General features: G+C 41.8%; 1 protein-coding gene across 1 annotated transcript in view; it reads left to right on the top strand.

Moving 5' to 3' along the window:
* Positions 1-24,543, top strand: part of LOC122399604 (fibrillin-2-like) — a 36,723-nt gene extending 12,180 nt beyond the window's left edge. The window contains exons 3-42 of the mRNA XM_043400398.1: positions 2,231-2,313; positions 2,830-2,937; positions 3,026-3,160; positions 3,785-3,887; positions 3,958-4,142; positions 5,555-5,803; positions 6,075-6,230; positions 6,496-6,780; positions 7,266-7,388; positions 7,759-8,007; positions 8,395-8,514; positions 8,602-8,817; positions 9,705-9,904; positions 10,074-10,254; positions 10,435-10,740; positions 11,044-11,385; positions 11,489-11,614; positions 12,071-12,404; positions 12,700-12,866; positions 12,993-13,321; positions 13,667-14,093; positions 14,336-14,689; positions 15,002-15,115; positions 15,188-15,346; positions 15,453-15,667; positions 15,816-16,173; positions 16,716-16,861; positions 16,963-17,071; positions 17,235-17,513; positions 17,650-18,075; positions 18,444-18,692; positions 18,749-18,952; positions 19,251-19,376; positions 19,497-19,736; positions 20,029-20,201; positions 22,167-22,361; positions 22,444-22,548; positions 22,674-22,826; positions 22,933-23,136; positions 23,223-24,543. Of these exons, the coding sequence (XP_043256333.1) occupies positions 2,231-2,313; positions 2,830-2,937; positions 3,026-3,160; positions 3,785-3,887; positions 3,958-4,142; positions 5,555-5,803; positions 6,075-6,230; positions 6,496-6,780; positions 7,266-7,388; positions 7,759-8,007; positions 8,395-8,514; positions 8,602-8,817; positions 9,705-9,904; positions 10,074-10,254; positions 10,435-10,740; positions 11,044-11,385; positions 11,489-11,614; positions 12,071-12,404; positions 12,700-12,866; positions 12,993-13,321; positions 13,667-14,093; positions 14,336-14,689; positions 15,002-15,115; positions 15,188-15,346; positions 15,453-15,667; positions 15,816-16,173; positions 16,716-16,861; positions 16,963-17,071; positions 17,235-17,513; positions 17,650-18,075; positions 18,444-18,692; positions 18,749-18,952; positions 19,251-19,376; positions 19,497-19,736; positions 20,029-20,201; positions 22,167-22,361; positions 22,444-22,548; positions 22,674-22,826; positions 22,933-23,136; positions 23,223-23,444 (8,455 nt within the window). The 3' untranslated portion in view covers positions 23,445-24,543. The remainder of the gene's footprint in view (positions 1-2,230; positions 2,314-2,829; positions 2,938-3,025; positions 3,161-3,784; positions 3,888-3,957; positions 4,143-5,554; positions 5,804-6,074; positions 6,231-6,495; positions 6,781-7,265; positions 7,389-7,758; positions 8,008-8,394; positions 8,515-8,601; positions 8,818-9,704; positions 9,905-10,073; positions 10,255-10,434; positions 10,741-11,043; positions 11,386-11,488; positions 11,615-12,070; positions 12,405-12,699; positions 12,867-12,992; positions 13,322-13,666; positions 14,094-14,335; positions 14,690-15,001; positions 15,116-15,187; positions 15,347-15,452; positions 15,668-15,815; positions 16,174-16,715; positions 16,862-16,962; positions 17,072-17,234; positions 17,514-17,649; positions 18,076-18,443; positions 18,693-18,748; positions 18,953-19,250; positions 19,377-19,496; positions 19,737-20,028; positions 20,202-22,166; positions 22,362-22,443; positions 22,549-22,673; positions 22,827-22,932; positions 23,137-23,222) is intronic.
* The last annotated feature ends 47 nt before the right edge of the window (positions 24,544-24,590 follow it).

The raw sequence follows: 24,590 nt of genomic DNA, 5'->3' as shown, positions 1-24,590 counted from the left end.
AAGATCCACTTACTGCCACCTATACAGTCAGTGTCATCTTTTAAACTTGTACATATACATCTTTTATATTTACATGTCAAATGATTGTGATGCGTCAAACTAATATCGAAATAAGTTGTCATTGGTATTAGATATACTTGTTGAGATCTGTTGTACTTTCGATAGAATTAGAACCTAAAATACCATTGGAACCTCAAGACGACGAAGATGTTACTATCAAAGATGTCCCACATGTATATTTTTCAACCCACTTGATAAAAGATCCACTTACTGCCACCTATACAGTCAGTGTCATCTTTTAAACTTGTACATATACATCTTTTATATCTGTACCTCAATTTACATTGTTTCAAATGATAGACCTCGAATCGAAGTTCGATTGCTCGAGTACGAAGGAACATGAATAGTGGGGGATGGTTCTTTCGCATATATCGGGGGCGAAACCTTTGCATATAACCGAGCAATAACGTACTACTCCCATAGTTTCACCGTTGCTTGCAAAATTAAATATCGAATCAGTGTTTTTTCAACCAGTATTTAAAGAAAATTTAAGTGCAATCGAAGCTTCTTTATTCGGTTATCGTAATAATTCTGAAAATTATTCCAATAAATTGAGAAATTCATTTTGGTAAATGTTCTTCGATCGGTCGTTTCTGGCGTTTGCAACGGAATGCGTGTACGTTTCGTCGCGTGAAACGATTTAATCGGGGATTTGGCGATTTTCATCGGCCATCGAATGAAAGAATGAAGAGGGTCGCGTTTACAGACGCTTAAATATGTCGGCGCGGCGTTGGCGCCGAGGCGCGTAAGTGGAAGTACTTAGAGGGCTGCCCATAGCAGCTGACGTTAATTACGAGTCGCTCAATGTGAATGGCCGCCTTGTTCCGAGGTGGCACACCGCGTTCTCTTCTCATTCTTTCTTCTTCTTGGTGGTGCTCGAGAGCGGCGCGCGTGGCACGATACCGCGTTACCGACGCCAGTTCGAAAAAAATATCGCGTTTCCGCCTTCTGATAGCGAGGGCGACCTCGTTTACACGTTATCAGCCGAATCGGGGATCTCTGAGCGAAACGTTTGCACTTTGTCGAGGTCGAAACCACCGTAAAATCCTTGTCGAGATCCATCCCTTTCAAATTTAGAGTCCTTGATGCACTCAATTCTCTCTCAGTCAATTTTAATCCCTCTTTGTGGACGTTCGATCAACCATGAAACGTCCACAGAGGTTGCAGTTTTGTTTTTTAAATTAATTTCACTTTCAAATGTGTTTTTTGAAATTAAAATCGCACTTTTAGACGTTTGAATGTCATGTTTTAAGAGATGGCTCTGCGGTAATTGAAATATTAGCGTCGCACATATATGCATGCATGATATGTGACCATCAGCGTATTAATAAAGTTAGAATAAGCTTTGTGGGGGGGGCAAAATCAACTGGTCATTCAGGGCCAGAGAGAGGAACATTTCTTACTCAGATAACAATTTCGAATAACGAATTTCAATAAAAATTATAATTTCACAATGACTAATTTTGTAATCGACATTGTCTATTTCGAATTTCTCTAATTCGTAAGCTAATTTGTAAAGGGATCTAAGATTGCAATAGTAACATCAGTAGTATATATCATGGATTAGCATTCCAAGGAACGCCGTGCTTCCAGTTCTTAATTGATCAGCTGGCCAATTAAAAACAGTGGTTGATGATCAATGATCCGTGCCACGAGTAGTAACCTAAATAGATGACATCGGAAAGGCGCATAGCAGCATCGATGCGCCTCGAGTACCCAGATGTATCTATAGTTGGATCAAAATTAATTGTTCATCCAAGGTCACTCGGAGGTTAATTCTACTATAGCAGTGGCAGTCGGATGCCAACAGAATTTTCCATAAGAACACCAGCAGTGTCGGAGACCTTTAACGATTCCTTTGGACGCGAATCGAAGCAACCATGAACGTTTCGTCATGAAACTTTCAACAATTCAAAATCCCTTCGAGCCCTCTGCTTCGATACACAGCGAAATACATCGAAATCGTGGAATAAAGTCTTTAATTTTCGAGATAATAATAGAAATTTGTCTGTTCATTATTTCTACTTATATCGATTCCAAATCGTGTCGATCGTCAGTTTGCAATGAAAGGATACAAAGTGATTTAATTAAAAACGAAAGCTCTATTATAGGACTTTTCTTTTTATCGATTTGAACGGAAAGATGACGATGTGTTCGCATGATTTTCCAGGCCAAACGTGTGCAGGTCAAGGTTCAAGAACTACTGTTGCCCCGGTTGGACGAAGAAGCCAGAAACAGGGTACTGCGTGATCCGTAAGTACTTAGCTGCGCCCATCTTGTATCGAAGCTCAATTAAAATTCTCCGTGAGTCTATGCTCCTGTAATTGGACGTGATCTCATAAACGCCCGGCTGTCCGTGCTCTCGAGCGAGTGCATTCAATTTTAGCGTATCGACTGCGCTTTTACGCGATGATAATAATCGCGCAATTGAGCAACGGACAAACGGCCGTTCATGGCGACATGACCGATCGGCCCAGCGAGCGAAATTGCTTTAATGGACTGTTACATGCTTCCTGTTGATTGCATTGTCTACTCGTAATTCGGTTGCGTATCGATGCACAGTGGGGTTGGGTTCCAAGATTTCACTCCCACTTTTTCAACCACGAAAGATGGAATAAAAACAAATAATCTCCTGATGATATCCGAGGGAGACATCGTGATTTCTCGTGCAAAAATAAGTCGAAGGGTTTAAGAAATTAAGGCATTTTTAAAAATCATTTTTACAGAATGAAATTTGAAATATTTAGCAAGGAAGTATTATTTTTTTAGCTGTGTGCTCGAGACGATGTGGACCAACAGGCAGATGCATCAGGCCGAATATTTGCTTGTGCGAGGGTGGCAGCGTGGCCTCGTCTTGCGGTAGCAGCCAAACCAAAGGTAAACAAACGCTTCAGAAATTTCTAATTTCAAAATTTTGATAATTTTAAGGAATTTTTCTACCTGTATTATTCATTTATTTCGACAGCTTCCATAAACGAGAATGGTAATGCACTGGACAGGATAGAGTCTGGAAAATGCAAAGTACCTTGCAAACATGGCAATTGCGTGGATGGCAAATGCCAATGTCGCAGTGGATATCAAGGAGAGTACTGCAACGAACGTGAGTTATCTAAATTTCTAAAAATTTCTAAATTATCTAAGTTATTTAAAATACTTGTAATAAATCAAACGAAAAAGAGATTCTGGAAGATGGGGAAAAAATTCAGAAAAATTAATAAATTTCCATTGTGATTTTTCACGAGGTTATCAAATTTTCAAGATTTTCGTAAATTCAAGTTTACGATCGAATAACTTCAATTACAATAATAATGGAAACAAAGTTTTTCGAAAGATTTCAAAGTTGTGAGGAAAATTTGAAATTGAGTAGGAACAATGAGGAATCGAATAACCCCAATTACAATAATAATGGAAACAAAGTTTTTCGAAAGATTTCAAAGTTGTGAGGAAAATTTGAAATTGAGTAGGAACAATGAGGAATCGAATAGGATCGAATAACTCCAATTACAATAATAATGGAAACAAAGTTTTTCGAAAGATTTCAAAGTTGCGAGGAAAATTTGAAATTGAGTAGGAACAATGAGAAATCGAATAACCCCAATTACAATAATAATAAAAACAAAGTTTTTTAAACGTATCATAGAAAGTAGTTAATACCTTCAAAAATCCATGAAATATAACACAATAAAAATTTATATAATTATTCTTCTGTCAATTAACTAAACAGCAATCTGTCGAGAGCCTTGCTTGAATCAAGGACGCTGCGTGGGTCCAGACAGGTGTGCCTGCATTTACGGATACACCGGCAGACATTGCGAATCAGATTACAGGTAAACAATGGAGGCTTCGATTATGTGTAATTGTACTTAATGCTGCGTTTTTCGTTGATTATTTCCTCAGAACTGGTCCGTGTTATACGAAGGTGAGGAACGGACAATGTTTGGCGAACCTTCAAGGGGTGGTTTGCACGAGACAGTTGTGCTGTGCTACAGTGGGCAAGGGTTGGGGCCACCCTTGCGAGAGGTGTCCCGCCAGACTGGACTGCGAGTTGGGACACCTGAAAACCAACCAAGGCCAATGTGTCGGTAAGCAATTAAAACACTGGTGAACATTTTTAGCTATTAGTATCTCGAATTAGTCAAGAAACGAAGCCTAATTGTACATTTTCATCGCATTTCATCGTTTCGTCTTCTATCGTATATGTTCGTATATATGTGTAAAAATTGTTAACTATTACTCTTTCTAATTACTCAAGAAACGAATCCTAATTTTACAATTTTCATCGCATGTTTCGTCTTCTATCGTATATGTTCGTATACAGGGTGTTCGGCCACCTCTGGGAAAAATTGTAATAGAAGATTCTAGAGGTAAAAATAGGACGAAAATCAAGAATACCAATTTGTTGATGGAGGCTTTGTTAAAAAGTTATTAACATTCAAAGTTCCGCCCCTACTGAATTTTTTTCTCGAAAATGAGCAGGATTTCGGGGGTATGTCTATTGACCAAAAATGATTGTAATTGAGCCCCGTAATCGAACATAATTTTTCCAGAACGATTTGAAATTTTTCTTTTTCGTCGAAATATTTAGGCATCTTCTCGAATTTTTTTCTTGAAAATGTGTAGGATTTCGGGGATACGCGTAATGGCAAAAAATGATTGTAATCGAATCCTGCAATCGAAAATAATTTTTTTAGAATGTTTTGAAAATTTTTTTTTTCGTCAAAAAATTTCACCAACTGTCTGAATTTTTTTCTTGATAATGCGTAGGATTTCGGGGGTATGTCTATTCACCAAAAATGATTGTAAATTATCCCTGCAAGTGACAATATATTTTTCAGGACGATTTGAAATGTTTTAATTTTATCGAGAAATTTTAGCTTCTACTCGAATTTTTTTCTCGAGAATGCGTACGATTTTGGGGGTAGGTCTATTAACTAAAGATGATTGTAATTAACCCCCGCAGCTGAAAATAATTTTTTTACTATGATTTGAAATTTTTTTCTATGATTTTCGTCTTATTTTAGTCTCCAGAATCTCCCATTAGAATTTTTCCCAGAGGTGGCCGAACACCCTGTATATGTGTAAAAATTGTTAACTATTACTCTTTCTAATTACTCAAGAAACGAATCCTAATTTTACAATTTTCATCGCATGTTTCGTCTTCTATCATATATGTTCAATATGATACATTTAAAACGCTTCAATGTGGGCGTTAGGGACTCGTTAACAATATTTGATTGTTAATGTGCTGACAAGAGACAAAATTCAGGCTCTCGTTTCGCTAAAAGAATATTTACCCTCTTCTCGTTTGGCCCGAAAACATGAATTTCACGAACCAGGCTCGCGGTCAGCAAATGACGATCGTGATTGCGTTTCACAAGAGTCTAGCTTCGCCATATTTAGACCGAGAACAGTATACATTGGGCCAACAAACTTTGTACGCGTAATTTCATAGTATTGTACGCAAAGAAGCGATGCATTGTCGAAAACTGTTTAGATATCAACGAGTGCGAGGCGATACCAGGTCTGTGCGAGGGTGGAAAGTGTGTTAATTCACCTGGTTCGTTCACCTGCGAATGTCCCGATGGACAAGCCAGGGATCTCGAGACGAACTCGTGCAAAGATCGAGACGAGTGCGAGGAAGAAGGCATCTGTGCTGATGGACGATGCATAAACACGAAAGGTGGTTACTACTGTCTGTGCAATCCAGGATTCATTCAGAGCCAGGATCGAAGATACTGCATCGGTAAGAACGATGAAACTACTTTTATTTTTAATCGGTAAGAACGATGAAATTAGCAGTGGTTTCCAAACTTTTCAAAAATTAATTCATTTTTTACTTTTATCAATTGCTTCTCTGTTCTTGTTGATACATACGATGTAAATAAGCCAAAAATAACACAGTTACAGTTTCCACTTACTTTGGAAAACATTTGCTTATATAGAAACTTTGATCCCATGGAATTACTGCTGTGTTAAATGAAACTGGAGTTAATCAGTTTGTATTTTGAATAAAGATGGAAGACAAGGGTTGTGTTACACCTCGGTGAACAGAAACGGCCAATGCAAGAATCGATTGGCAATGAGACTGAGCAAGAAAGACTGCTGTTGCGGGAAAAACATGGGTCGAGGCTGGGGCGACGAGTGCTTCATCTGCCCCAACACCGGAAGCGGTACGTAAAACGACGAAAACGATAGTTAAAAAACTGTCAGCTATACCAGAGAGTATCCTCAAATAAAAAAAAATCGATTCTAGACTGCGATCTGGTCGAAACTAATTGTTCAATAGTTGTAAGAGTCGTACGTTCTCGGTTGATTTTGCACAGTTTGCATAGAACGTTGTGATTTGTAGCAAAAACCGAGTGTCCTAGATGATAAGAGGGGGCAATGGTGACAGGAACTGTGAGTAACAGGATCCGTGTTATTACTCAATTATAGACGATTACAACAGGCTGTGTTTGCAACAACTGCAGCCGATCACCGCGATAAACGAGTGCGTGCTGCGTCCGGACATTTGCGGAAACGGGAAGTGCATCGACACGAAGGACGGATACGAGTGCGAGTGTTATCCAGGGTTCGCCAAGAAGGCCGGCAGATGCGAGGACATCGACGAATGCCAGTTGGATTACTGCCAGGGCGGTTCCTGCAGGAATTACGAGGGCAGTTTCACATGCCACTGTCCGCCAGGATTTGTGGTCTCCGGAGAGGGAAGATACTGCACTGGTAATTCTACCAACAAAGTTTCCATTCCATCCAAAATTATCCAGAGAAAAATAATTAACCCTTTGCACTGCGAATTATATTTCAATTTTGTTAACAGCGGCTCCCAATGCTTTTAAGAGCTTTATTTGAAATTTACCTGTTGAAAATAAGTGTTTCATTCACACTGTTGTTGTATTTTGTAATTTTCTAGTGTATGATATAGAGTGGGAGCTCCTGAAATAAAAATCGATGTTGAATCACACTCGATATAGGAGTCCAAAGGGTTAAGGGGGGGTTTCTGGTCCTGAATGCTAAAAAGAGCTGAAATAATTTTCTCGTGACACTCAGTCACAGACAGGTTTCTCTCACGAAAGCATCCATTTTTGAAAAAGCAGGAGTCCCTGATTTTAAGAATTTGTCCAAAAAGAGAAAATGAAATAACAGGAAGATTGGAAGATTTCATCGAGAAACAGCCCTCTGAGGATTGAAACATAATTTCTTTGCAGATCACGACGAGTGCCAGGACACGGGGATGTGCAACAATGGCCACTGCATCAACATGAACGGGTCGTTCAAGTGCAAGTGCAACGATGGTTATGCATTGTCTCCTACCAAGAATACTTGTATCGGTAATTACTCTAAAATATTCGAGAACAAGAGCAAACATCCACGAGAGGGTGTACACTATAAAATGGCGTGAAAGCTACAAAACTGGTCTCAAGGGTGAACTGAACAGGGTGAACAGTCTTTAACCCCTTAACGCTCATACTTGAGTCTGACTGCTTTGAAAGACGATATTTCTTTGATCTAATTGTTTAAGGGATGACAATATTTGTTTTTTTTTCGAATTATACGTCGGTTACGTTACAATTAACAAAAGTCGCATTTTTATACAACTTGGAAACAAATCCAATAAAGAAAACTGATTATTCTTGGTTAACCCGAAAAATATGAGCGTTAAGGGGTTAAGTAGTAATTAATTGGACTTCTTGCTTGCAGATATCAACGAATGCGCCGACAATCCGAGAATATGTTTGAACGGCAGGTGTGAAAACACCCCCGGATCGTATCACTGCATTTGTCAGTCGGGGTTCACGGCCTCGCGGGACAACACGTTCTGCGTGGACATGGACGAATGTTCCACCAGCGGAATGTGCGAGAATGGGAAGTGCGTGAACATGGAGGGCTCCTTCAAGTGTGTCTGCGATTCTGGCTTCCGGATTGGACCCGATCAGAGCCACTGTATCGGTGTGTGCTTCGACTAATTAGGCCAGTTAGAGCTGTTAGTCCTCGGTTACCTAATTTGACCATCGTTATTATTTCACCAAATCCTCTTATTTTAATTTAATTTACTCGTAATTTAACACATTCATGGTTAAAAATTTAATTTTAATTTCAACCCTCAATTTAAAGTCTGACACACTTATTACGTAATCGGTGTGATAATTGCGTAAAAATATTAGGTGAAATGTTTACTTCGTTCGGTGAACTACCTCTGAGCTGAAATATTGCTAATGAGTATTAGATATTAGATATTAAAATCACGGTGCAGGCTATTTTCACTCCACTATGTCGATTAAGAGTTCTTTATAGATTTTTTAGAGTTCTAATATGTGAAAGATGATATTTGATTAGATATCGACGAGTGTCTGAGCGGACCGTGCCAAAATGGCCGCTGCATCAACACGCCTGGTAGCTTCCGGTGCGAGTGTCATCCCGGATTCAATTTGGGACCAGACGGAAGATCTTGCTTGGGTTGGTTTAAATTCTTTAATAATCAAATATTAAGCTCCGTTTGTTATTGGACCACAGAGTGGAACAAATGGCACGTTTTGTCATCAGATACAAGAAGAGACTTGTGCTACTCGCAGTACAGGGATGGACAGTGCTCGAATCCAGCGTCGACTGCTGTAACGAAATCAAGTTGTTGCTGTTGCACCGTGGTCCTGGGACAACCAATGGGATGGGGAAGTAATTGTCAAGCTTGTCCACTTCCTGGATCCAACGAATTCGAAGCACTGTGTCCTCATGGCGCTGGAATGACTTACAATGGAGACGGTAACTGAAGAAAGAGTTCAATTGCATTTCAATTTTTTTTTAAATACTGGTTGAAGAACACTAAATCAATATTTCATCTTGCAAGCAGTGTGAAACTATGATAGTAATGCAAAAGTTTCACCCCATGTGAGCTAGGTAGCTAGCTAGCAAGGAGTGAGCTAGGTAGCTAGATTGCAAGCAGTGAGCTAGGTAGCTAGCTAGCAAGGAGTGGGCCAGGTAGCCAGCTAGCATGGGGTAAGCTAGGTAGCTAGCTAGCAAGGATTGAGCTAGGTAGCTAGCTAGCAAGGAGTGTGCTAGGTAGGTAGCTAGCAAGGATTGAGCTAGGTAGCTAGCTAGCAAGGAGTGTGCTAGGTAGGTAGCTAGCAAGGAGTTGGCCAGGTAGCCAGCTTGCAAGCAGTGAGCTAGGTAGCTAGCTAGCAAGGAGTGGGCCAGGTAGCCAGCTAGCATGGGGTAAGCTAGGTAGCTAGCTAGCAAGGATTGAGCTAGGTAGCTAGCTAGCAAGGAGTGTGCTAGGTAGGTAGCTAGCAAGGAGTTGGCCAGGTAGCCAGCTTGCAAGGAGTGAGCTACGTAGCTAGCTAGCAAGGAATGGGCTATGTAGCTACGTAGCAAGGAGTGAACTAGATAGCTATCTAGCAAGTAGGGTGCTAGGTTGTGTTTTATACGCAAAAGAACCCTCCCCGCTACTACTCAAATTCCAAACAGTGCCACCATTTTAAAGAGAAGAAAATTTTCTTTTATATAAACGTTATAAATATAAAACATTTTTATAACATCATTTGGATAATCGAAAGTTTAAATAGAATATATTACGCTGTGTTCTATAATAAAATAATGTAATTGTCAGTCTTATAAGAGTATTGGGAGTAATCTGTAATTCGTTCGAACAGATATCAACGAGTGTGCACAGAATCCCAACATTTGCGTGAATGGGGGCTGCGAGAACCTCATGGGAACTTATCGTTGCATCTGCGACAGTGGCTACGAAGTGGACGCCACTGGTAAAATCTGCAGCGACATAAACGAGTGCGAATTGGAGGAGTCTCTGTGCAGCAGAGGCCAATGTCGTAACACACCTGGTAGCTTCCAGGCAAGTAAATACCTTAAAATGTCTCGATTTCTTATTAGAGAGGAAGTAGTCTACAATGAAAGGACCCTGATACTTGTAAAATTGTATACGATGTTAAATAATTCAATTGCTACTGTTATTAGAAATGTTATGAAACAACTGACACACTATTGCATTTTTTTTGAAACAGTGCATTTGTCCAAGTGGCATGAGATACAGTACACAGGATCACATGTGCGAGGACATCGACGAGTGCGAGGAACTTGGCCCGGATATCTGTGTGAACGGGATCTGTTTGAACACTGAAGGCTCCTACGAGTGCGAATGCTCCCCTGGATACGTCCTCGATCACACTGGTCACATTTGCATGGGTATAAACACTTACTTAAAACTTAATAAGGATCACATTATAGAATACGTGAATGTAAACATTTAAAATTGAGAATAAACGCTCAAAAATGTGTGTAAACGCCCTTCAAAAAGTTTTGCGTCGATCCAAGATAAATAAACTGAAACTGCATTGATAATTAGAAGATGATTATGTCTTTTAGATAACAGGAAAGGCTCCTGCTGGACCAAGATGATAGATGGACGCTGCGAGTATAATCTGCCGCGGCTGGCGTTGAAATCGGAGTGTTGTTGCTCTGTAGGGGTTGCGTGGGGTAGTCCTTGCGAGATTTGCGATCATTCTATCTGCGAGTGCTCGAAAGGGTACGCGAAATTCGGCGGTAAGGATTGCGTGGACGTGAACGAGTGCGAATTGAACAGCGGAATATGCAAGGGTGGCGGTACCTGCGTCAACACGGATGGGTCTTATCGTTGCGAGTGTCCACCTGGATTGACTTTAGACGCATCACGTGAGTTTCAGAATCCCCCCATTTACCACAGATAAACGCAAACTTTCAACTGAAACCACCCTGGTATCAGATTTCGTACAATAGGCGTTGTAAACCGACCGTAGGCCTTATTGCTTTAAAGTCCAGGTGATAAATATTAACAATAGGATTGAATCAAACTTTTAAAACACAAAAAATGGGTACACGACTTCAAGATCTTGGATTACAGAGGGTTAAATGAATCTCCAAATATACTTCTTCATGGGGGATCTTGATTATCCAAAGATTGAGTTGCAAAATTGGGGTTTGGTTCGTTTTCCTCAGATTCCACCTGCATAGACACGAGACAGGAGACGTGTTTCATGGAGTATCGTCACGGGCAGTGTTCTAATCCCATCGATGGACAGTTTTCGAAGAGCCTCTGCTGCTGTTCGGTTGGTCGCGCGTGGGGTAGCGAACGGTGCGAATCCTGCCCGAAACCAGGCAGCCACGCGCACAACGAGCTGTGCCCCAGGGGGGATGGTTTCACCGACAAACACGACATCAACGAGTGCGTGGAGTTCCCTGGAATGTGCCTGAACGGAAGGTGCAAGAACACGGTTGGCAGTTACAGTTGCAAGTGCAATCAGGGGTTCGCGTTGGACGAGCATGGAATTAAATGCAACGGTGAGCCATCCACTGTTTTTCATTACTGTAGCCAGAGTAAAATCCACCGATCTTTCGCAAGGAATCCACATATATGGATCGCCATTTATTTATTTTTATATAGATATTGACGAGTGCGAGATCATGCACGGAGTGTGTGGAAATGGTACCTGCAGGAACACGCCTGGAAACTTCCAGTGTGACTGTAATCCGGGATATCGAAGCAGCGATATAATGAAGATTTGCATGGGTGAGTAGAACTATTAATTTTTAATTTTTCAATTTATTTTTGAGACACTTTCTGTGGCGGTATTTTACTGAATCAAAATTTCTATTGAAACTCTCAAGGGTTATGAGGATATCGACGCTAAACTTAGCGACCAGTCTTTCGTTTTCTTTCTTCTTTAAATTCTGGCTAGTAATTAAGCAATCATCTTGTACACAAATTTAAATATTAAATTTTGGATTAAATAAACAATTTATAATCCAGTTTTATCACACACGAGTCGTATAATCAATAGGGGGTTGTTGAAGCTTCTTTGAGCATAAAACGTCAGAGTAAATGTAAAAATAAACATGAAGGAGAGCATAAAGTAGGTTTGGTGTTAAATGCTGTTGAACGATGAGGATAATTCTGTGACACCTAACGAGGCAGAGATCATAATAATTTGCGAGGTGATATTACTACAGTGGATGTAAATTTCAGATATAAACGAGTGCGAGGAGACACCGGGATTATGCTTGGGAGGTACATGTCTCAATGCAGAGGGCAGTTTCAAGTGTCAGTGTCCACCCGGGCACGAGTTAGGTCCTGACAAACAGTCCTGCAAGGACATCGACGAGTGCTCGAGAACCAGCGGAATCTGCTCGAATGGCGTCTGCGAGAACATGATGGGCACCTACCAGTGCATATGCGACGATGGTTATCAGCAAACAGGATTGAAGTCTCATTGCGAAGACATAAACGAATGCGCGATCTCCTCAGGAGGATGCGAGGACATCTGCATAAACACCCCAGGCAGTTTCTCTTGCTCCTGCAGGTGAAGGTTTAAACACTATAAAATAATCGAAGGTGAAGTTTCATAAACGTACAATTTTTTCTATCCATATTTTAAAAGTTTCTATTTCATTTATTCATTTTATTTTTATTATTAGTTCCCCTGAAGTTCAATTTTTTATTTTTGTATCGAACGTTCGTGGAAATTACAGGGATTTTGTATTTCGAATTCTTCCTGAGACTTCAGAATTTTTTTATGGAGAAAACACTTGAGAGAAGTTTAAGAACCACTGCTATAGAAGGGAAAAAATATAGTTTTTTGACCTTTTCGCCAACAGCACCGGCTACGCGTTGAATCTCGACGGAAGATCCTGCGTGGACGTCGACGAATGCAAAGAGAATCCCCGAATTTGCAATGGCGGTAAATGCAGCAATATTCCTGGCGGTTACGTGTGCACCTGCATCGATGGCCTCCTGCCTGGGAAGGACGGTGCATCCTGCATAGGTAAACAAAGCAAAAAAAGTGTTTTAGAAGCACTATTCAAGTGCAATCAATTTTATATAATTCTATAGGCTCGTATATCTCAACAGTGGAAAGATTACAGTATTTGCAACATGTATCTTTGCTTAGATGTCGACGAATGCACAACGCAGCCCCATATTTGCGGGTACGGCGAGTGCTACAACACCATCGGGTCTTTCAACTGTCGCTGCGAGGAAGGATACTCCGTGAAACCGGAAGCTGGTCCCGGTTGCACCGACGACGACGAGTGTCTACTGAACGCGTACTCCTGCAGCGAGTTCGCGGAGTGTCAGAACACTCAAGGCTCGTACGAGTGCACTTGCCACGAAGGCTTCGTGGGCAACGGGGTCGAGTGCAGAGACATCAACGAGTGTCTCACGAACAACGGAGGATGCGACTCCAACGCACAGTGCATCAACACCGAGGGATCCTTCAAGGTAGGACAGGATCTTCCTAATTCAAACGTTTAAACTACCACCAATAGGCCACAAATCAGGCTGCGTTAACCCCTTGCCTACAATTACGAGTCTGACTCTTCTTGATGTCAAGTTTCACAATCATGAGGCTACTCACTCTTCATGAAGTCTTACATGTATATTAAAATTTTTACATTTACTAGGTGTTCATAAAATAAATCTAGTCTTTTTCGTGGCCATTCTTTGTCCGAATTATTTGAAATTGAATCGTACGTCAAGGGGTTAATCTTATTTGACGAACAATGTGCTAAAGAATTGACGTCGATGAAAAGGTCAATTTGTAAGATTGATTCTTGTCTATTTCAGTGTGTCTGCGATGCTGGCTTCAGAGGAGACGGCTACGACTGCAAGGATATCGACGAGTGCGCAAACGACAACACCCTTTGCGAGAATGGCCATTGTCTAAACTACCCTGGCTCGTTCCGCTGCGAATGCGAGATGGGCTTCATGCACCCCGACGAAAACAACGACCAAACTTGCGTGGACATAAACGAGTGCGAGATGTTCAGCAACCTCTGCGTGTTTGGCCGCTGCGAGAACATATTCGGGATGTTCCGTTGCGAGTGCAACGACGGATACAAGCTGGACGGCTCTGGAGGGAACTGCACGGACATCGACGAGTGCGAGAATCCTCAATCTTGTCAGTATGGCACTTGCGTGAACACTCAGGGCAAGTACCTGTGCAAGTGCCCGCCTAATCATGACCTGGTCGAAGCTGGGAACGCTTGCGTAGGTGAGTAGACCTTCGAAAATTGGCTCTGTGGGGTCTCTAATTGTGAAATGAAGAGACTTGTGGGGTACGATGACGATTGAACAGTCGATCATTGGCTTAATCTATGTGTGCATTATGGCGTCTGTACCATGAGTTCGCGAGAAGTTGGGCAGTGAAAGGAATGTGTCTCTAGTTTAGAGTTTCGAGGGTAGCTCTGAGCCTCCATTTACATGATTATAGTTGGTTTGGTCTTTGCGTAACAGATAGACGAGAATCGTCGTGTTACACCGGTTTCGAGCACGGTAACGGAAGACCACAATGCGTCTTCGAAATGTCCTCGTCGGTGACGAAGGCGACGTGTTGCTGCAGCATCGGCAACGCTTGGGGCAATCGCTGCGAGGAGTGCCCCCAAGATGGGACCAAGGAGTTCGAGGAACTGTGCCCAGGTGGGCCCGGATACAGACCCAATCAGATCACCGTGATCCTGGAGGATATCAACGAGTGCGACGAGCACGAGAACATCTGCCAAAACGGCCATTGCACCAACACTTTTGGCAGCTTCATGTGCTCCTGCAACGAGGGCTTCATCTTGGACGACACCAAAACCAGCTGCATCGGTAACGATCTTTCATCTTTAGCATTCACGAAGGTTGTGTCCAAGATGGCGACAGACAGGAATGATTTTATTTATTGATATATTTTATTATTATATATGATCTATTATTATATAGACTGATATATGATTTTAAATATAGACGCAGTATCTATTCGAAAATCAGGAATGATTTTGTATATTTAGTATTTGTTATATTCTGTGAAGATGAACCAACCAAATAGCAGGATAATATCCAAATTTAAGATCCTACATTATAAACAGAGAAATTGGAATAAAAAATAGTATCCTAGCAAAAATATCATTAATTTTGTAGATATCGACGAGTGTTCGTTGCATCCGCACATATGTGGTGTGGGATACTGCATCAACGACCAAGGAAAGTACCACTGCGAGTGTCCAGAAGGGTACATGGCAATGCCAGGAGGAAGTGCGTAAATTATACTTGAATTTGTAATAAACCGTGTCTTTAAAATTCAATAATGATCATTCGATTCGTCAGAGGAGTGCGTGGACATGAGAAAGGAATCGTGTTACCTGAGCTACGAGTCGGGTGAATGCTTCAACCCCATGATGCATCCCCAAACGAAGATGTTGTGCTGCTGTTCGATGGGAGCAGCTTGGGGCAGTCCTTGCGAACAGTGTCCTGCCGAAAGGACTCGTAAGAACAGAGAATATTCCATAGCATTCTTTTCTAACAAAACTTGGGTTTTAAACGATTCGACTAAAATTCTAGCGCGTCTAGTTGAACGAAAACTTGATTTCAGGCGAGCATGAGGTTCTGTGCGGCATGGTGCCCGGCCAGATAATGAACCCCATAACCAATCACACCGAGGAGATCGACGAGTGCTCTCTCATGCCAACTATGTGCACCCATGGTCGTTGCATGAACACACCTGGGAGTTTCGAATGCCAGTGCGATCGGGGGTACGTCTACGACGAGGACTCGCATCAGTGTATCGACGAGAACGAGTGTCTACAGGTAAAAAACACAAAAAATACAAAGTCCACCTTTTCTAGATCCTAGTCCCAGTGGTTGCTATACCTTTTAAACGAGAAAAACTTTTCATCCCAAACGAGTGGGGGATTGAGAATGATAGGCAATAGACTCTAACATTCTTGTTCCATAGATTCCAAATCCCTGCAGTGGTAACGCTCAGTGCATAAACAAGCAAGGCTACTTCGAATGCGACTGTCCAGCCGGATACAAACTTGGATTGAGTCAACGGGACTGCGTCGATATCGACGAGTGCTACGAGAGGCCTGGGATCTGCAACAACGGTGCCTGCAACAATTTGCAGGGCAGCTTTCAGTGCGTCTGTCACTCCGGTTTCGCGCTGACGCGGGACAGAGACAATTGCGTGGACATCGACGAGTGTCAGCGGAATCCGAACATTTGCAACAATGGAACATGCGTGAACACGCGTGGAGGCTACAAGTGCAGCTGTTACGAGGGATTCAAGCTCAGCCCTAACAACGATTGCGCCGGTTAGTTACTCAAAATTATCGATCTTTTCTCTCTCGTTCAAAATTTAATACGATATATATTAGGGGTTGTTTAAGTCGCCATTTTTCTGATTTCGAACTCTTTAAAAAAATACACAGGCTTCCAAAGTTTACGATTTTTATAAAAATGGCGAAAAAAGCGATCGATTTGGAATGATCTTAAGCTAATATTATAATAGATCCTATACGAAAGTGCAAAGTTATTTATTTATTTAATATTCCTTGGAAGATGGAGGCCATGCAATACAACATTTTTGAGATCCTTTATTCGATGTTAGATCCTTCTGTACAGCGTGACTTTCGTTCGAAACAATGATCTTAAGCTAATATTGTAATAGATGCTATACGAAAGTGCAAAGTTATTTCTTTAATGGCAGTGCAATACACCATTTTTGAGATCGTTTATTCGATGTTAGATCCTTCCGTACAGCGTGACTTTCGAAACAATGATCTTATGATCTCATGATTTTTCGGGAATAATTAACGTGCTGTTAGTTACTGTACCGCTGTAAATTGTGAGCCAGATATCGACGAGTGTCGAATTATGCCGTTCCTCTGTCGCAACGGGAGATGTCGAAACACGATCGGTGCCTTCAATTGCGAGTGCGCCGATGGTTACGTGTTAGCTCAAGACGGACAACATTGCAGGGACATCGACGAGTGTCACGAGGTAGGTGCTTTAACAATTTCAAGTCAACACGATAATTTTGTTCAATTTTTCTTAAATTCGATCGCTCAAAATTACCATTCGATGATCAACAATTGCGTTAGATACCTGGGCTCTGTCTATCGCCAGGAAAGTGTCAAAACCTAATGGGATCTTACATATGCGCTTGTCCACCTGGTTACGAGTTGGATTACACGAGGAAGAAATGCGTGGGTAGGTAAAAATTGCATAATTATATAGAACCTGTCCCAGAAGTCGACGATATCTCCGTAAATATAAATGCAATTATAAATTACAAAACACCTGTTTTTTGGACTCTTTTTCACACGTCGAAGGTGAATTTCGACAGAAATAAATGATATTCCCGTGCTCGTAGACGTCGACGAATGCGTGGAGACACCAGGAATCTGTGAGAACGGTCGTTGCCTGAACACTGAAGGTGGAGTGATCTGCGACTGTCCAGTTGGGTTCCAACTGAGCGACAAACCGAATTCGATGAGGTGCATCGACGTAAGAGAGGAGTCCTGTTACGACAGTTACACGCGAGGACGTTGTGGCTACCCTCGAACCGGTGGAATGACGAAGAAACACTGTTGCTGCACAATGGGAAAGGCTTGGGGACGATATTGCGAGCAATGCCCTCCAGATAACAGCGGTAATTATTCTTTTCTCTCCAGAGACAACGCGAGTAACGGACCAGGGTCTGGGTTAGGTCTGGGTTAGGTCTGGGTTAGGTCTGGATTAGGTCTGGTGTTTGCACGAGTCTCTAACGATAAATTGTCTCCATCCAGAGGAGTTCAGGAGACTGTGCCCCGAGGGGCCAGGAAGGGACGACACTGGTATCGACCTGAACGAGTGCCTCTTCATGCCGGACGCTTGCTCCGGCGGCGAGTGCATAAACACAGACGGCTCCTTCAGGTGCGAGTGCCCCTCGGGATACGTCCTGGACGCCAGCGGCAGACACTGCATCGACAACAACGAGTGCCAGGCCGTGCAGAACATATGCGGCAACGGGACCTGCACGAACATCGACGGTAGCTTCGAGTGCTTCTGCAACGAGGGTTTCACTCCTGGAGTGAACCAAGTTTGCGAGGACGTGAACGAGTGCCTGGAGATTGGCAACCAGTGTGCCTTCAGGTGCCACAATGCTCCTGGTTCCTTCAGGTGCATTTGTCCTTACGGGTACACCTTGGCTCCCGATGGACGACACTGCATAGGTACGGCTAATCTTCCTCACGAATCTCTGCTGCACTCGTCGATACCTACTGTGAGTCCACGAGAAGCTGGCTAGCGGAAGGAATGCGTAGCTTTGATTGGTTGCTAGCAATGAGTCTTGCTAGCCAACTTCTCGCGAACACGCTATACATAGTTCACAATGTGACGTTTTGGAATCGTTGAAATTAAGTAGTAGACTGTTACTTCTAGTATTACAGATGAGTAATCTTCGAATGTTCATGCACAATAAATAGACGACTTAAATATAGAGGAAATTGTTCATGGAGTTTGAGGTCTCCTCTTTATTTATTCCTCCCACTCATCTGGCGTGTCTCCAAAACTTCTGAGTGGGTTTTTATCATCGTTTCAGACGTGGACGAGTGCGCGACGCCCGCGAACAACTGCAGGTACCAGTGCAAGAACCTGATCGGGTCCTTCATGTGCATCTGCCCGCCCGGGTATCAGCAAATCGGGATGACCGACGAGTGCAAGGACATCAACGAGTGCGCCATCAATTCCGGTCTCTGTCGGAACGGACGTTGCGTGAACGTGGAGGGCAGTTATCAGTGCCTCTGTTACGACGGCTTCGAGCAGAGTCAAGACGGAAAATCTTGCATAGGTAATTGGAACTAGATGTGGATTGTGAGTTAAGCTCTGAGGGGAATCCTCTTACAGATCGCAGAGTGGGCTACTGTTTCTTGCAAACGATCGGTGGTAGATGCACGGCCAGGACCTCAGATTTGAGGACAGTCACGAAAGCTGACTGTTGCTGCACTATGGGGGCGGCTTGGGGACCTCATTGCGAGATTTGTCCGTCCAAGGACTCCGAGAACTATAACGAACTGTGCTTGGACAAGGGTTTCTCCGTGGATGGTCAAGGTACTCGCATTTTCTTAACCCTTTGCACTCCGAATTATATTTCAATTTTGTTACCAGCAGCTCCCAACCTTTTTGCCTTTAAGTGTTTTATTTAAAATTTACCTGTTAAAATATCCGTTTTATTTACACTGTTGTTGCAAGTGTACGATATCTCTTTGGTTTGGATTTGAAAAAGTGTCGACTGGAACTCGACATAGGAGTGCAAAGGGTTAAGGGTTACTCGTAAAATTTAGATTGGATCTACTTTGCTATACTCTGTCTTGCCACGTGATTAGGAATTATGAACGTTTTCTTTCAGACATCGACGAATGCAAGACGATTCCAGACTTGTGTAAGAACGGACTGTGCATCAATACACTGGGTTCCTACAGATGCGTTTGCAACAAGGGCTACAAGCCTGACAAGTCCGGAACCCAATGTGTCGGTGAGTGTTTTATATAATTTCAAAGAAGATGTGGAGAAAATTGAAAATGAACCATGTTGTCGTCGTTTCAAACGATGATTAAGATTCGCCTGTCGCTAAGTATTCAATTTTTAATTGTAGATATAAACGAGTGCGAGGTTACGCCGAAGCCCTGCAAGTACAACTGCCAGAACACGGAGGGAAGCTTCACGTGTTCCTGTCCAGCTGGTTTCATTCTGAATCCTGACGGCATCAGTTGCAGAGACATGGACGAATGCTCGACAGGAAATCACCTGTGCCAACAAAACTGCGTCAACACTCAAGGCAGCTACACCTGCGGCTGCCAGGAGGGTTACAATCAAGATGGCGACACTTGTCACGGTTTGTCATTACCAGACTGCGGATCTTCATGCAAATTCCTATTTTTATTAATAAAATTAATGAAATTGGAGCTTTGTAGAGGGTTGTCTCAACCCCTAGATACAATAATTCGTACCTTACTTTAAGTATTTCTTATATTCTTGCATACTAACTAAATTCTGTAGTTTTTTGACGAATCTAACATTTTATAGATAATTTATCCTAAAATCTTAGACCTCTTTTTTTTAATATTGTATAATTCAACTGTTTTAATTGTTTAGCGTTGGAAGTGCATAATTTTGTGTTTCTCTAGACATAAACGAGTGCGACCAACATGGAACTTGCCCGAAACCAGGCACCTGCATCAACACACTCGGTAGTTTCCGGTGCATCTGCCCGAGAGGATTCAAGCTCGATCAGGCTGGCAGATTTTGCGTGGATCAGAACGAGTGCGCCGATGACACGTCCTGTGAACACGGCTGCCAGGTAAATTCTGTTGTTCATTAACACTAAACCTACCGACACTTCGTGTATACCTATTCCTACCATGGCCCGGTCAAATGATTTCTAATCGCCTAATTTTTGCATTATATCGTATAATATACAGTCGTACGATCGGTAGGAATTGCTGAAACTTCTTTAGGTACGTAGCGTCAAAGTAAATGTGAAAATAAACATAGAAGATAGCATAAATTATAATAGTTGTTATAGTCATCGGATAGAGGATGAAATGCTCTTTAAAATGAGCGTTTGTGCGAGTCGATAGCTTTATTAGTTCCGGAGATATAGCGATTTTAGTTTCAAGTCGATCGCGTCAAAGTAAATTGCAAAATAAACATGGAAGATAAAATAAATTGTAATAGTATTTATAGTCATCAGATAGAGGATGAAATGCTGTTTAAAATGAGCGTCTGTGCGAGTCGATAACTTCATTAGTTCCAGAAATATAGTGGTTTTAGTTTCAAGTCGATCGCGTCAAAGTAAATTGCAAAATAAACATGGAAGAAAAAATAAATTGTAATAGTTTTTATAGTCATCAGAAAGAGGATGAAATGCTCTTTAAAATGAGCGTTTGTGCGAGTGGATAGCTTTATTAGTTCCAGAAATATAGTGATTTTAGTTTCAAGTCGATCGCGTCAAAGTAAATTGCAAAATAAACATGGAAGATAAAATAAATTGTAATAGTTTTTATAGTCATCAGATAGAGGATGAAATGCTGTTTAAAATGAGCGTTTGTGCGAGTGGATAGCTTTATTAGTTCCGGAAATATAGTGATTTTAGTTTCAAGTCGATCGCGTCAAAGTAAATTGCAAAATAAGCATGGAAGAAAAAATAAATTGTAATAGTTTTTATAGTCATCAGAAAGAGGATGAAATGCCCTTTAAAATGAGCGTTTGTGCGAGTCGATAGCTTTATTAGTTCCGGAGATATAGCGATTTTAATTTCAAGTCGATGCGGTGGCTAGTTTCTTAGATACGAGGGTCCGAAGCCTTTGTTTACGTTCATTGTTTATCAATGAACTCGCGTGCGTGAAAATAGTAAACAGTGCGTAGTAAATTCTTGGAAATACTACGAAACTAGGTCACGAGAGTCACGACTCACGTGCGACAAGGAGGTCCGGCGCGACGCGTCAGACGGAGACAGAGATAGTCAAATTAAGAAAAATACCCCTTTACATAAATTACGATATCTCGAAAACGGTAAGTCCGATCGACAAAAACCAAAAACCGTTTTAAAGGGGAAGGTTCACCGCTGCCAACAGTCGTTCAATAATTAATAAAACCCTAGTAGTTTCGGAACTGCACGCGTCCAAAGTTTTACTATTTTTAATACGCGTTAATAGCCTTGTCTAACATGGGGAAGCGAGAGACAGCGGAATTTAAAAAATCATGTTTTACATAAATTACGATATCTCGATAACGGAAAGTCCGATCGACAAAAACCAAAAACCGTTTTAAAGGGGAAGCCTTGCCGCTTCTAACGATACCTTAATAATGAATAAAACCCTAGTAGTTTCGGAACTGCACGCGTCCAAAGTTTTAGTATTTTTAATACGCGTTATTAGACTGTCCTAAGACAATGGAAACTGAATACTGGACTATAATACAGGGTGTTCGGCCACTCCTGGGGCAAATTTTAATGGGAGATTCTAGAGGCCAAAATAAGACGCCCGATCGTTATAGGCAAAAGAGACTAACAAAGAGACTAAACAATAAGAATAGAAGTGAATATTGAAAAATTCATTGTACGTATGCTATAAGAAAAATCGTAAAATGTGCGCCAAAATAACATTGTGCGTTAGAAATTCTAAACAAAATTTTAAAAACGGTCATTTGACCGGTTCGTGGTTGGTTTAGTGTTAAATATATGTCAAATGAAAGCTTGTAGCTCCACTGCTTCCAGATCTCAGAGAAACCTCGTTTAATCTTCTTTTCGTTCTGTTAATTACAGAACTATATGGGAAGCTATCGTTGCGGTTGCCCCGACGGGTTCGTTCAGCATCTCTACTACAATCAGTGTATCGACGAGAACGAATGCAGCACATCCCCGTGCGGAGACAATACCTGCATCAACACGATTGGTAGCTACAAGTGTGGTTGTCCGGATGGTTACCAGTTCGACTCTAAAGTGCAAATGTGCATTCAGGTAATGTTTCCAGCCTTGTCTAATAACTGTAGGACGTGAATTACGTCTTGAAAGAATCTATGAGCAATTTAATGGGACTTAGGTGAGCGCTGGATGCATTGGAAGTCCATGTGCATTCGGATGCACTCCCAATGGCCCCAGTGGTTTCATTTGCGGATGTCCAACTGGCTATCAGAGAATTGGACAGGTTGGTGACACGAAATTTTCGCTTGTCCAACGATTTATTTACTGGGTTTATTCCATTCAACAATTATTCGAACTTTGGTCGTAACATCTATTAAGTTTCCTTTGTTTCCAATTTTAATAAATCAGGGCCACTGTTTGTCAACGATTACTCCACTATCGCAAGGAAACTACGGCGAGGATATTAGCAACGCGCCCACATTCGTGATAAATCCAGATCCCTATCACATACCACCAGCAGACGACAAGACGATATCGACAGAGGGCTGTTTCACTTGCAAGGTATATTATTTAAATGTTGTCTTATTCCCTGAATATGTAATTTGCCAACCCTCTCGTTTCGATGTTCGAATTGATAACAAACAATCGAACAATCTTTTCGAAACAGATCAATGGGAAAGGAAGACACAGAAGAGGCTTGCGAATCAGATCGATGGAAGAGAAATTGATTTCGCGTAGAAGCGAAATCGCGAAAAAACGAGTCCCGAGGACAGCGAACAGACACCACCATGGCGAAGAATTCGTCCTGAAGATCAGTTTAAGGCAGACCAAGCACAGGAAGAGAATCCTTAAACTGCAACCAGCTGTCAAGGTTCGCCTCGAGGATCAGAAAAATACTTTTTCAAGCCCCGTTGAAGTTTAATTCGCCAGCAAGCGATGATTTCATCTTTTTTCTAGGACGAGGAGATGGAGTACACGATAGCCAAGGGCGACAAGGACGATCACTTCGAGATCGCGAAGGATTACGGTGTTTGGGCCCTCCATTTCCGCAGTCGATTGAAGGAACCCGGTGAATTCCGTTTGGTTATCCACGGACGCTCGAAAAACGGTATCGCCGAGGAGAACGAAGTCTGGGAAAGGCCTCTGACCCTCAGAGTTCACGTAATAGTGACGGAGTAACGTTTTGGGGGTCAAACGTTTCGGTTCCATTAGTCAATTTTCTCATTGCAACGCGAGACACCGAAACAAAAAACTGCCGAGTATTACGGGCGGGAATCACTCTGACATCGGTTCGATCCTGCGGAGAAGTCGCGAATGCTTTAAATTTGTGTTCATTTTGTAACCAGACTTGCGTCGTTTCACTGCCAAATAATTGTTTCTTTTTTTTTTTTCCCCTTTACGCGGAGCTGACACTCTTCTTTAACACTGCCTTTGCCTGATATGTGTTTTATATCTTCCTCGTTTCTTTTTTAAGCTATTTTAGTCGACGTTTGACGCTGACATTCCTCGACTTTGTAGTTTCGTGTCAGATGGACGATAACGCGTTGATATTGTCACCCACGACTTCCAGAATTTAAAAAAAAATTTTTTTGTAATATTACTATATTTATTAGCAATGCAAATTCACAGACCCACAATGGGAATATATTATATACAACGATTCTCGATTAATGATACAACGAAGCGTTTCGTAGCTCAGAAATTCGAAACTCGAGGATGAATTTAAGCGATGGGTGCCAAGAGATCAAGTGGATACTTGAAACTGCCTTCAGAATGTCTGCCATAAGTTACTGCCCGCAAATAACATAAAAAAATATTACACGTAGAGATAACACTTTAGGGATGTACAAAAGGAAATGAATTTTTTTTTATTACGCCTAAGATAAATCGAGATATGTATACATACACAGATATAGCTTTATATATTTATAAACGTTTATGGAGAGCCAGCTGGTAACGGACCACGAACGGATGCTTCGAGCAATCATGCTAAACGATTTACGTCACGATTCTCGAATATCCCGCGGAACGGACCAGAGGTTTTCGTGACACCATTCAGAATGGAGTCACTTCACGACAATAAAGAGAATTACATAAGGATAGTAACGATAATCGACCCGATAGTATGTACAATTTAATTAGCGGCGAACGCCGTGCAGCCCTAATTATCTCATTAAGTAGCAAACGAGGGGCGAATCGCGCGATTCCCGTTACGATAAATATGTGAATAGAAATTATTATGGATAGTTTTGTACAATTAGCGCGTATGCGATTATTCCAGCCGAGATTGGTTCACAAATATATGTATTATAAATCTAAAAAATC

The sequence above is a fragment of the Colletes gigas genome, unplaced genomic scaffold (genome assembly GCF_013123115.1).
Source record: "Colletes gigas isolate AHSC1104 unplaced genomic scaffold, ASM1312311v1 Colletes_gigas_Sc00014, whole genome shotgun sequence".
In the NCBI taxonomy this organism is placed as follows: domain Eukaryota; kingdom Metazoa; phylum Arthropoda; class Insecta; order Hymenoptera; family Colletidae; genus Colletes; species Colletes gigas.
This window is presented reverse-complemented; position numbering and strand designations above follow the sequence as displayed.